Source organism: Protobothrops mucrosquamatus, unplaced genomic scaffold (genome assembly GCF_001527695.2).
Source record: "Protobothrops mucrosquamatus isolate PMUCROS unplaced genomic scaffold, P.Mucros_1.0 scaffold129, whole genome shotgun sequence".
Lineage (NCBI taxonomy): Eukaryota > Metazoa > Chordata > Lepidosauria > Squamata > Viperidae > Protobothrops > Protobothrops mucrosquamatus.
Window position 1 is genome coordinate 1,796,359 of NW_015386496.1, and position 12,301 is coordinate 1,808,659.

At 37.2% G+C, this 12,301-nt stretch overlaps 1 protein-coding gene across 1 annotated transcript in view; it reads left to right on the forward strand.

The window, feature by feature from the left end:
* The window catches only part of LOC107284902 (dynein heavy chain 7, axonemal), a gene marked incomplete at its 3' end in the record, with an annotated part of 70,128 nt that overhangs the window by 37,953 nt on the left and 19,874 nt on the right, over nucleotides 1–12,301 (forward strand). The window contains exons 19-21 of the mRNA XM_015813027.1: nucleotides 5,055–5,195; nucleotides 7,091–7,303; nucleotides 10,931–11,040. Of these exons, the coding sequence (XP_015668513.1) occupies nucleotides 5,055–5,195; nucleotides 7,091–7,303; nucleotides 10,931–11,040 (464 nt within the window). The remainder of the gene's footprint in view (nucleotides 1–5,054; nucleotides 5,196–7,090; nucleotides 7,304–10,930; nucleotides 11,041–12,301) is intronic.

A 12,301-nucleotide genomic window follows, 5' to 3' on the forward strand; every position in this document is an offset into this window, starting at 1 on the left:
CACTGCATTCGTACAAAATATTGCATTCTATCAATATTGTAGACATATGTAATAGATCAATACCAGTACAGGTAGTCCTCAACTTAATACCACAATTGAGCCCCAAATTTATGCTGCTAAGTGAGACATTTGTTAAGGAACTTTTGCTCCATTTTATGGCCTTTCCTGCCACAGCTGTTAAGTGAATCATTGCAGTTGTTAAGTTAGTAACAGGGTTGTTAAGTCAGCCTGGCTTCCCCATTGAAGGTCACAAAAGCTGTTCACATGTCCCCAGGACACTGCAACCGTCATAAATATGAATCAGTTGCCCAATAAATATAAATCGTTGGGCACTTTAATTGCTAGATATTTGTCCAGTTATGAATGGAATAAATAAGATGAACTCAAAGCTGCAAAAAATAGAATATATGGATGGGATTTAACAATTTGGTAGGCTTCATGCATCATTGTTTTGAGTACTTTAAGTGATGTACATTTTCATCCTTGCTTAAACAAGGAACCCAGAATAAAAAATGGTTTAGTAACAAAAGTAATGTAATGTCATATTTGTCTTTTTAAGACAAACTAGACAACTCGTGCCCTGATGGGTCATTGTTTCAAAGATGTTTCCTCACCAGATTCCTCAGTGCTTTCAATGGTGATTCTTGTAATTCTTGATCGTTTTTTGCTTTATTCTTTCTGCAGCTGTCTCTGCCTCTCTCTCCCTTCCTTCCTCCTTTTCAGTATTTAATCATTTCCTGTCTCTGTATTTTTCTCTTCCTTGCAGGAATTCTAAGGAAAACAACTAGAAAACAGATCTTATCAATGTAATGTGATTCATTAAGGCTCAAGGCTCCCTTTCTGCCTCCACTGAAAGACTTTTTCTTTGGGGGCAAAAATCAAAGCAATGTCTCAGCAACTCCTGTGGATCACACTGAGGAAGCTGAGGAAAGCTGCTGGGATGGCTTCTTTAAAGAAAATACCCTTATCCCTGAGGGCATTGTTAGTACCTGCAGAGATCATGCCTCCATAGGAGTAGAAGATTCAGACAGACCAGTTCATCAGTGTCCAAAGTGAGAGGGTCTGAAGAGGGGCACCAGAGTAATAAAGAGAACAAAATCCACAGTTTCACAAAGGCAGCCACCGCCAGTTTCCCATCTGCTACTATTTTATGCCCAAATAGAATTGAAAATGATTATGGCTGCTGTTTGTCTTTTGACAACCAGAGGGCAAAAACAGGGTTTATTCATACTGTTGATGATAATAACTGCTACTGTTATTCTGTTGCTTCTCAGGGAGCATGTGTTCGTGATTTTGTATGGTTTCCAAAAATCTAGTCTTTTTTCAGTTATTCTTTCCCCCCCTGCGGAAATAATTAATGGGCCTTTTCAACCCAGCATTTAAATTAAAGAAATTCTTTTTTGTTTGTTTGAAATTCAAAGTAGATTTAATTCTCAGTTCCCTCCAGAGCAAGAACAAATGGATTGGATTCCCTCTCTGACACTTCTAATTCTCTTCTCTTCTTCCCAAACCTAAAAAAATGTCATGGTCAGAGAATCCTATATTTTCCAAGCAGCTCAATTGTCTTCAGTATTCTAACCTCATGATATGTCCTCTTAAGGTTCAGAGATAGAGAACCATCTGATCCTAGCATAGTCGCATTTTAAAATACTTTAACAGAGTTCAAGCAAAGAAAAAAAATCATCCCAACAAGGATCTAACTTCTCACCACAAGGAGCCTGTAGACTTTCCAAGCTTACATGGTCTAAGAAAAAAAGATGTATCCTAAATCATAAGGTCACTTTGGTACAATTCAAATCTATTTTACTCAATCTACCAGAGCCAGTTGCCAGCAACTTGATCTTTGTAGGTTCTTCAATGGGAAGAAGACTACTTTACCCTCAAAATCAGATCAATCAATAATAATTATAATTAGTACAGGAAACCACATAATATTTACCAGCCTGTCTCAATAGTGATATATCCCTTCCCCATTCTCATGGTTAGTTATAAGTCAAGAATTCATCAAACAAGCCTTAAATCCTCTAATTCACATTTAAGCAATAGAATCATTCCCAGATCTATTTTCAAAGATCTAACTCAAAATAATAATAATAATAATAATAATAATAATAATAATAACAACAACAACAACAACAACAACAACAACAACTTTACTGTCACTTTGAAAGTACACCAATCAGCATACATCAAAATGAAATTTCGTATATTTTGTGGTTGTTTTTTTTTAAAAAAGGACAGGAATAGCAGGTTTATTTAGATTGAAATACGTCAACTGTTTGTGAAATACCAAGGATAATGATAGAAACATTACAATCAATCAAAGAGCCTCTACACTCATCAGATCTGCTAGAAACCTATTTGCATGTACCAGCTGCTGTAATATATTGGTGGTTTTCATGCCTCAATATTTTCAGTTGTAATTATCTTTTGTGCTGGTCTCAGCTCTTAGTATTTTTTCATGGAATGATGACAGTATTAGAGCATCTGAGATTAAAAGGCATCTGTGTGTAGCCATATTTGCACACACTCACCCTTTTCCCGAGGCAAAACCAGATCTTGACTTGCCATTAGACATGTGAATTCCCAATGAATTACAACAAAAGTTTATTTCGTCTAATTCAGTCATTGAAGCCTTTGGGTGCATAGATAGATGCAAAACATCATATCTCTGTTGTCAGAATTAATTCCAAAGATTCAACCTCTAGTTCACAGGTCGGCAACTTGCGGCTCCGGAGTCGCATGTGGCTCTTTGAGCCTTCTCCTGTGGCTCCCAGCCTCCTCTGCCATTTGCAGAGAAAGACAGAGAGAGGCACTTGCGCTTCCCTGCTTCTCTCTCTGTCTCTCTCTGTGTTTGTGTTTGTGTTTGTGTGTGTGTGTGTGTGTGTGTGTGTGTGTGTAAAAGAGAGTGGACTCACAGTGTTCTCTGACAAGCTGAAAAGCTTTTTGGGTGGGGCTCCTCCCTTTGCTGCGTCTCTGCAGGAAGCAGGAAGGGCAGGAGAGAGCTAGCTAGCCCAGCTATGCTGGCTCAGGAATTCTTCTACCTTTGTCTTGATCCTTGTTGTTAGAAATAATGCATTTGGAGAGTCATGGAAAGTTCTTTCTAACTTATACAGTGCACACCAAGTGTTTCCCGTGTCTTGCTCAACTTGATCTGGATTCACTTTAGTGAATATTCCATCCATCCAGTTCCTATATTTGGTGTTAAATTCTACTGTCAATTCATAAAGCTGAAGGTATGGTTTCAGAGTATCTTGAATTTTTTTACGCTGAGGGTACTGAGATGTCAGCCATCTGTAAGCCTCCTCTTCTGCGTTAAACTGATCAATCTACAGATTTTTAAAAAAGAAATAAACACATCGTTGCTTTGCTACAAATTTTAATCAGACAAAAGATACCTTATGATTTTAGATCCAATTTTTCTGATTGTCCTTGTGGTCCTTAAAGGACTGCTTCACCTTTAAATCATCTTCGTATAAAAATAAAGCATTTAAACAGCAGTAAGTCAAGCATGCACTCCCCAGAGTGAATAGTTTGGCAGAAGTACCAGTGAGAGCAGTGTAACATGGAGATCTGTTTAAATTTCTTAGCTGTCAACTTTTTTGTGATAAGACTGGAGAAAGTTACAGATAGAAACAGAATCTGAGAATATATACTGAAGGCCTTACTAATGAGTGTATCACACAGCCAAAAATACAAAGGAATAAAGGCATCGGGGAAAGCAATTCAATAGTAAAGTTGAACAAATGATAAATGATTGCTACACCACACTCTTCTGAATTCACCTTGCTGCATGCCAAACTGTAACTCACATGCATTACAGACATTTCACAGATCACAGTGCTAGATAGTCAGTTGTAATCAAGAGCTTATACCTTAAGGTGCACAGGACACTCCTATGGATTAAGGCAGGGGTCTTCAAACTTGGCCCTTTTATGACTTGTGGACTTCAACTCCCAGAATTCCTCAGCCAGCATGGGAATTGAGGAATTCTACGAGTTGAAGTCCACAAGTCATAAAAGAGCCAAGGTTGCCTAGCCCTGAACTACACCAAAGTGGCTCTCTTGAGATGGTATTAAAAGCAATATTAGTTATGATAGCAAAAAAAAAGAATGAGGAAGAGGAGGAGAGGAGGAGGAGGAGGAGGAGAAGGAAGAGGAAAGAAAGTTTTTTGAATATTCTTATAAAGCATGTTTTTAAATTAACGAAAAAAACTAAATTGTTACATTAAGATGAATCAAGGTGACATGGAAAGCTCTTATCTGACATTTCTCTCTGCAGATTTTCATTTTTATAAAAAAGGTTTTAGATGCCATCTCTGAAAATCATTTCAGTTTTAATTTATTCTGTTTATGAATTTTCAGGAAGAACACATTTTTATTTTTTTAAGTCATGTTTACTTTCCATCTCTTTGATCTCTTTATATTTTATTTATTAATGATTCTAAAATTTATAACCAAGAATTTTCTTCTTTTTAATTAATTTCAGTATCATATATAGTCTTATTAGTTTTTGCATGAACTGGGTAAACAAAAACCTAGTATGAAAGATACAATATTATAGTCAATGAAAGAACAACAGTTTTTTTTGTAGATTCTGTGACAGTTTTTCATATTGTGTACAATCTGATAAAAGTGGTAGATGGACTTTTTTTCTGTGTCAATTTGTTTTTTTTATTTAAGTTCACTTACTATATTGGCTGATCACATTTTTTCATTGCAAAACATTCAGATTTTTATTTGAACGAATAGTTCATATTCTGGCAGAAGAAGCACTTTCAGTACGACCATACTGGTTAAAAATTCATGTAACTGTTCTAATATATGAAGGGCTGAGTCACAAGGGGTTTCTGTTCTGTTTAGTGTTCATGGAGAGTCATGCAACTTGGATTTCTCTATATACAGTATGTTGAGCTCTAACTAATATAGTGTCTGATGCTCATTGGAGCTGGTGGAGTAAGGTTATACAGGCAGAACGAAAAGGTCATGACAAAAGATATTTGGGGTCTGCTTTCTAGTTTACTTAGCAAGGCTTTCATTTTTTTGTACTTCCAGGTGATTGGTTCTGCAATAGATGCTTATCCAAAATCTCTCCGTGTAAACTGGGTCAGGGAATGGCCCGGACAGACAGTTCTTTGTGTATCCCAGGCTTTTTGGACTCTTGAAGTGCAAACAGCTATTAAAAATGGCCAGCAGGTAGGAATGTTTCAACAGTATGTGAAGTGTTTAATAATTCCATCTTCTTTAGAAGATATTAATAACCAGTTTGGACAACCTGTATAATTGGTAATATGACAGTGTCTGAACCAGTAGACAATGTATGAAATAATTTGCAGAGCTCTTTTCCAAATTTGTACCTTCATAAATGCAATAGAAAAGTTGAAAGGTAAAAATACTCCAAGTTATTAATACAACTACTGTAGTCAGATAGTAAAACATAATGTTTTCTTTATTGGTAATGTTTCCCTACACACTGGTGAACTCTCCTCTCCTCTCCTCTCCTCTCCCCTCCCCTCCCCTCCCCTCCTCTCCTGTCCTCTCCTCCTGCCCTGCCCCCTGCCCCTGCCCCTGCCCCTGCTCTTTCTGATCTGACATGAACAAATGTCATGTGTGATACCTTCTAGAATGTCCTTATGTTATGTCCTTGTCTTCAGTAGAAGCAAAACATCTTATGGCATGAAAAAATTATTGGATTTGTTATTGTATAATACTATAAAATGATAAAATGTGGTTCACTAGGTCCAGTCTTTAAAAAATACTTCATATCTGTATGGATAATGTTTCCAAGACCTGTTTTTCTTTATTAAAAGAGAAATATTGGATTGCGTCTAAGCTAAGAAAAAAAGGAGTGTGCCCAGAATAAGTTAATTGTATTTAGTTAAAATTACTGTAACAAGTCAGTTAGGATTTAAGTCCCATTTGTTTCAATGAGAACCACATTCAGGTTATTACAGTGGTAAATTTAACCACTGTAATTTTAATAAAAACTTGCTGACAGGGCTTCAGATATTTGTGGTATTCCCCCCCCCCCACACACACACATACACACTTCCCCACTCCTTCGTTTCCATCAGTGGAGAATTTCACTGGCATTTTTTATTGCCAGGGTCTGGCTTTCTCTTACTACAGAAGTGAAATTTAAAAATTGTGTAGCTGTAGCAAGGGGAAGTCAGGATAACAGTATAAAGGAATACTTCTAGCAAAGCTATCGACTAATCATCAGAGGCCTCAATTTACTTCCCATGTGGAGTTGAAGCTAATAGTGTCTTAAGAGCAGATGTTTGAAGAGCAGAAAATCCCATTGCTTCTAAAGAATGTCATTTGGATGCTCTGTGTAGGGCTGACTAGCTTCAGAAGATGCTTGACATTGAGCTTATTGCTTCTTTTCGTTTACAAAGAGATGTACATCTGGAGTAGAGTAAATTATTTCATTAGTTTCGGTGGAAGAGAAATTGGGAAAATTGGATGAGAAAAAGCAAGCAAAGGGAGGAAACAGCTACAGATAAAATTTCCTTCCCTTTTGGCAGAAAACCTGTAGGGCATGTGAATTTTGGAGTTTCCATACAGATTTCTCTGAGAAATGAAGTAGGATTGCCCTTCCTATGACAAATGCCTAATTTATCCCCCTTGATTTCAGTGGGATAAAGTTTGGACTGAGAAGGTCTTGTCATAGAAATAAAAATCCTGTGCCTGGTTGATTATTTTGTTCCCCTTTGGCACCAAAAAAAAAATAAAAATCTACAGTACTCTGAAAAATTTGAGGAACGCTATGAAATAATTCAAGTGGTGGACTGGGAGACAGGTGAAGATGGATGGAAATCAGCTATCATCACTTTTCTCCCTTCGGATGGCAGACACCTCCACAAAAGCCTTTCCATTGTAGAAGAACTCCTCGAATGATGTATGCATGTAATGTATGTGTGTATTTAAAAGAAAACACATTTGAAATGTGCCAGTGAACAATTGCTTGTCAAGATGACGGCAGTAGAAAGGCGAAATCGCTTCTAAAAGCAGCAGTTAGCAGAGCTGTAGACATTGATGTTGACGTTTGGAGCTAATTCACTTCTCTCTGGTTTTTCCTTTTCACTCAGGCCCTTGAGGATTACCTGACCCAGTGCAATGGGCAGATTGACGGCATTGTCACCTTGGTGCGCGGAAAGTTGTCAAAACAGAATCGAGTGACCCTTGGAGCACTTGTGGTCCTGGATGTTCACGCTAGGGATGTGCTTGTGTCTCTTGTAAGCAAGCGTGTCAGTGATGACAGCGACTTTGAATGGTTAAGTCAGCTGAGATACTATTGGCAGGTGAGGGATGTCTCTGTGAATCCTATTAGGAGATTATTTCTGCACTCAGCTTTTCTATTGGGACTCATTGCTGACATAGGAGGAAAGATACACTAATATGAGCCTTTTTTTGCTGATGACCAAAGATTTTACCCATCCTTCTGCATGATGTGAAGTAAAGATATCTAATAGCCATATGTATACCATTTATAATTAAAATGACTTTTTCATGCCCACAATCCCTACATACTTGCTGAATTTGCAGGAGACTTATAGATAAAACTTTCTGTCAAATGCCATAATTGAGTTTCCTGAAATTGTTGGATAAGTCCTGCTTTTATTGTTTTAAAGGAATCATACTTTTTTGAGCTGACTGGCCTTAATCTGACTTTTGTTAGATTCACACTATTGAGAACCTATATTTATTATATGGAATACAATATTAGCAGGACGTTACCTCAGATAGGCCTTTTTCCAATGCAAAATGCCTCAGACATAATATCATGCATTTTCCAAAAAGCTTGTTGATTTCTTTATTTTAAAATAGCTTAGTTGACACTTTTTCCGTTAACTGAATGTGACACAGTGAATAGTGACAATGACCGATCGTGTTAGATATGAAAGTGCCAAATGTACTGACTTCTAAAAGTATCAAATAATCATTTAGTGTTTCTAGTGTTAATATGTATTTGGTAAGGGTCTTCTAAAATAATTTGAACTTACTAATATAGGACATATTAGTAGAGGATATAGTGCAGAATTAATGAAACAGTAGAGATAGTCAACTCAGGTGTCTACCTTACCTGAGGAATGGGTGCGGTATGCCAGCCTCCAAACAGTGACATTTTTTAGATTTCTTTTAGAAATCATCCTCAACAATTATTTTCCTCCATAAATGTGTTTTAATACATTGTTTTTATTCTTTTTTTTAATCCAGATTTTTACTCCGTTGTTTATTTTATGAGTTTTTGGGTTTGTACACTTGTTCAGGATGCTTTGAAATGAGAAGTGGTAGAAAAGCACCTTTCCTGCAAATATATATTCATACTAGAGTTATGATTTGTCTTAGTGCACATGCAAATAACTGCTGGAAAAGAGTGTTTTTCATCAAAACCACAGTAGAGGAGGCAGAATTAATTATCCCAGCCTGCTATTGCAAGCTTCTGTATGTGTTAAATAAAAATGTCAATGTAGTCTGGGGTTTTATATGAATTCATTTATATGAATTATACCGATCATATATCTGCTCCCTACTTCCACGTAATCAGTGGCATTGATTTTTATAGCCTGGATTATCTGAAGGTTACTTGATAGGGTTACTTGGTCTTGTGTGAACCTACCTGTTCTATAAATCTACTTTGGAAATCAAAGTAGATTTAGGGTGTGTCATCGGCTTCTTTATTTTCCAATAAAAGTCAATCGTGGCATGGTGGCTCAGTGGTTAAGATGTTGAGCTTGTCAGTTGGAAAGCCGACAGCCTGGGTTTGAAATCTGAGCAATGCACAATGAGGTGAGCCCCTGTTACTGCATTCCATATTTTCATGCTGGTCTCAAGTTAACAGAGGGTGGCGCTGTGGTTCAGCAGTTAAGACACTGGGCTTGTTGGCTGGAAAGACAGCAGGCCAGGTTTGAGACCTGTGCGCCTCATGACGGGGTGAGCTCCCGTTACTTGCTCCAGCTCCTGCCCACCTAGCAGTTCGAAAGCGTGCAAATGTGAATAGATAAATAGGTTCCACTTCAGTGGGAAGGCAACAGCGCTCCATGGCATCATGCTGGCCACATGACCGTGGAAATGTCTCCAGACAGCGCTGGCTCAATGGCCTTGAAACGGAGATGAGCACCGCTTCTTATAGTCAGCAGGGACTCTTTTACCTTTTACTTTACATGAAGATGGAAACAGAGATGTTTCAATGCAGACTCCCTTGGCTGAGAATCAGAGATGAGCACTGCCTCTTTTTTTTTTTTAATAAATTTTTTATTGATTTTTATAATTAAACAACAAATAGCAATATGATGCATTTACATACACAAACAGAGAAAAAAGTAATCCAAATCAATATATTGTCGGAGACGCTCGGCAGTCCCCGCCTTGCCTCCACCCTCATCCACTTTCCTATCCTTCCTCCCTCTAACCCACAACCTCTCCTCCTTCCTCCTTTCCACCTACCTACGTCCCATCTCCTTTCTAACCACCTCCTCGAGTGCAATTTGGGATACCAGCCGAGCATCTCCTCTTATCAATACAATTATAGTTTACCTATAACATGTAAATACATCAATTTTTATAATTCCCCTAATCCCCTTCCCCCCCTGGACTTCCGGGAACCAAATACAGGATTAAAACACATCCCATTCCATATCTAAATTACAATTTAGCTAAACAAACATAATACAATCAATATATACCTACTTTAACTCTAATAAAGCAATAAGTAAAAACAATATATCTACTCAAACACTATATGATAATGAGCACTGCCTCTTGAGTCACAATTGGAAAGGGGAAACCTTTAAACTTTTAAAAGTTAATCATTTTCCATGCTGGTTAACCTGATTAAGTGAGAGATAATATTTTCTTCCATTCAATGTATACATTCTTATGTATATTTTTTTAAGTAAAAAGGTGATTGTCTTTTTAAGGTTTTAAATGTGCAGTCACTGGAAAGGTGGATTCTAACACAATGTCAATTTATTGCTTCCATCTGGTCCTCTGACACCATGAACAATGGTCAGTCTCCCCAAAGGGACTGGCTTTCACATATCTCAGATTCCTATAAAAATATTAAAAATTGCTTCAAAGATAAAATAGAAGCGAGAGTATGCCTAACAATAACTAATCAGCAGGTCCAGATGTTGCCTGTATTCTTTCCATGCATGTTCTGAAATCCAAGAACTTTCTCAATTAGGGAACTTATAAATAGCTAAGCCTGATTAATTAATGAAAAAAGAATCAAGGGGATAAATTACAATGTGATCATCTGGGCATCCTATTGCAAGCTCTGGCCCTTTTGAACTGCATCATGATGTCACATGTTCATATGAAAGGGGCGGAGCATACTGGTACAACTACGCTTTCGTCATTTTAAGGAAAGCCTCCATTGGTGTAGATATTTCTCTTTCCCTCCCTACTTTCTGTTTTCCCAAATACAGTTGTTTTTTCTGTTCAAACTGAAATGTTGGGAAGAGGTTATTCAGAGAGGTCTAACTTCTGACCAGTACGATAATTCAAACCAAATCAAACCAAACACTCCCAAACCCTTCCCCCAAAGTCCTGCTCCAAATTTGGAGAAGCCACCCAAAAAGAGATTGAAGTTGAGAAAGCACCAGATCTAATTCAGATGGCCCTGGGAGTACAGATACATCCCCAAATGGCGACAACTACTCTCAGAGAGCTAATGATGAACCTTCAGAGAGCTAATGACCAGATGACTGCAAAGAATATAAATCTTTCCATTCCCCACCATTCAGTCAGAACTGAAGAAGCTTCAAGGGAAAAAACCCCCCAAGAAAGTCCAGTTGCCTTTTGAAAAGCAGCTTAGGGACATGTATAATAATTGTTTCTAATATTAGATGTATTACAAGCCTACTTATTCTTTATTTCTATTTATCTTAAGTCTTTTTATATGTATATTTCATATCTTCCATTAGGAAGGGCATCTAGAAACAAAGATGATAAATGCTGAATTGCGGTATGGATATGAATACCTTGGCAATACTCCAAGATTGGTTATTACTCCACTTACAGATAGATGCTACAGGTAACTCTCTTTATAAGTTAAAAGAGTTAATATAATAAAAATAATGCAATAGAGTTATTGGCCTTGAACATTGTCCCAATGAATTTAAAAATGGCTGCATGTTTTCCTTATTTGTTTCCTTAAATATAATTATGGACATTCTTTTTTTTTCAAGATAAATTTTTATTATTTTCATCATAAAGAACACATCACAAATACATCACAATGTAAACAAACCCTACCCCCCACCCCCCACCCCCCGGACTTCCCAAACCTAATCCCAGGATACTATTCAACTAAAAGTAAACTACTATTAATATCCCTAACTCCACAAAAATTATTCTACATAAGTAGGTGAGATATATAAGAAAAGAAAACAAATTATCTAAAAACCTAAATTATATTCCACCATTCTATGCTTATTTTGAATATAAACAATCCATCTTNAACCTGTATAATTGGTAATATGACAGTGTCTGAACCAGTAGACAATGTATGAAATAATTTGCAGAGCTCTTTTCCAAATTTGTACCTTCATAAATGCAATAGAAAAGTTGAAAGGTAAAAATACTCCAAGTTATTAATACAACTACTGTAGTCAGATAGTAAAACATAATGTTTTCTTTATTGGTAATGTTTCCCTACATACTGGTGAACTCTCCTCTCCTCTCCCCTCCCCTCCCCTCCCCTCCCCTCCTCTCCTCTCCTCTCCTGTCCTCTCCTCCTGCCCTGCCGCCTGCCCCTGCCCCTGCCCCTGCTCTTTCTGATCTGACATGAACAAATGTCATGTGTGATATCTTCTAGAATGTCCTTATGTTATGTCCTTGTCTTCAGTAGAAGCAAAACATCTTATGGCATGAAAAAATTATTGGATTTGTTATTGTATAATACTATAAAATGATAAAATGTGGTTCACTAGGTCCAGTCTTTAAAAAATACTTCATATCTGTATGGATAATGTTTCCAAGCCCTGTTTTTCTTTATTAAAAGAGAAATATTGGATTGCATCTAAGCTAAGAAAAAAAAGGAGTGTGCCCAGAATAAGTTAATTGTATTTAGTTAAAATTACTGTAACAAGTCAGTTAGGATTTAAGTCCCATTTGTTTCAATGAGAACCACATTCAGGTTATTACAGTGGTAAATTTAACCACTGTAATTTTAATAAAAACTTGCTGACAGGGCTTCAGATATTTGTGGTATTCCCCTCCCCCCGACACACACATACACACTTCCCCACTCCTTTGTTTCCATCAGTGGAGAATTTCACTGGCATTTTCTATTG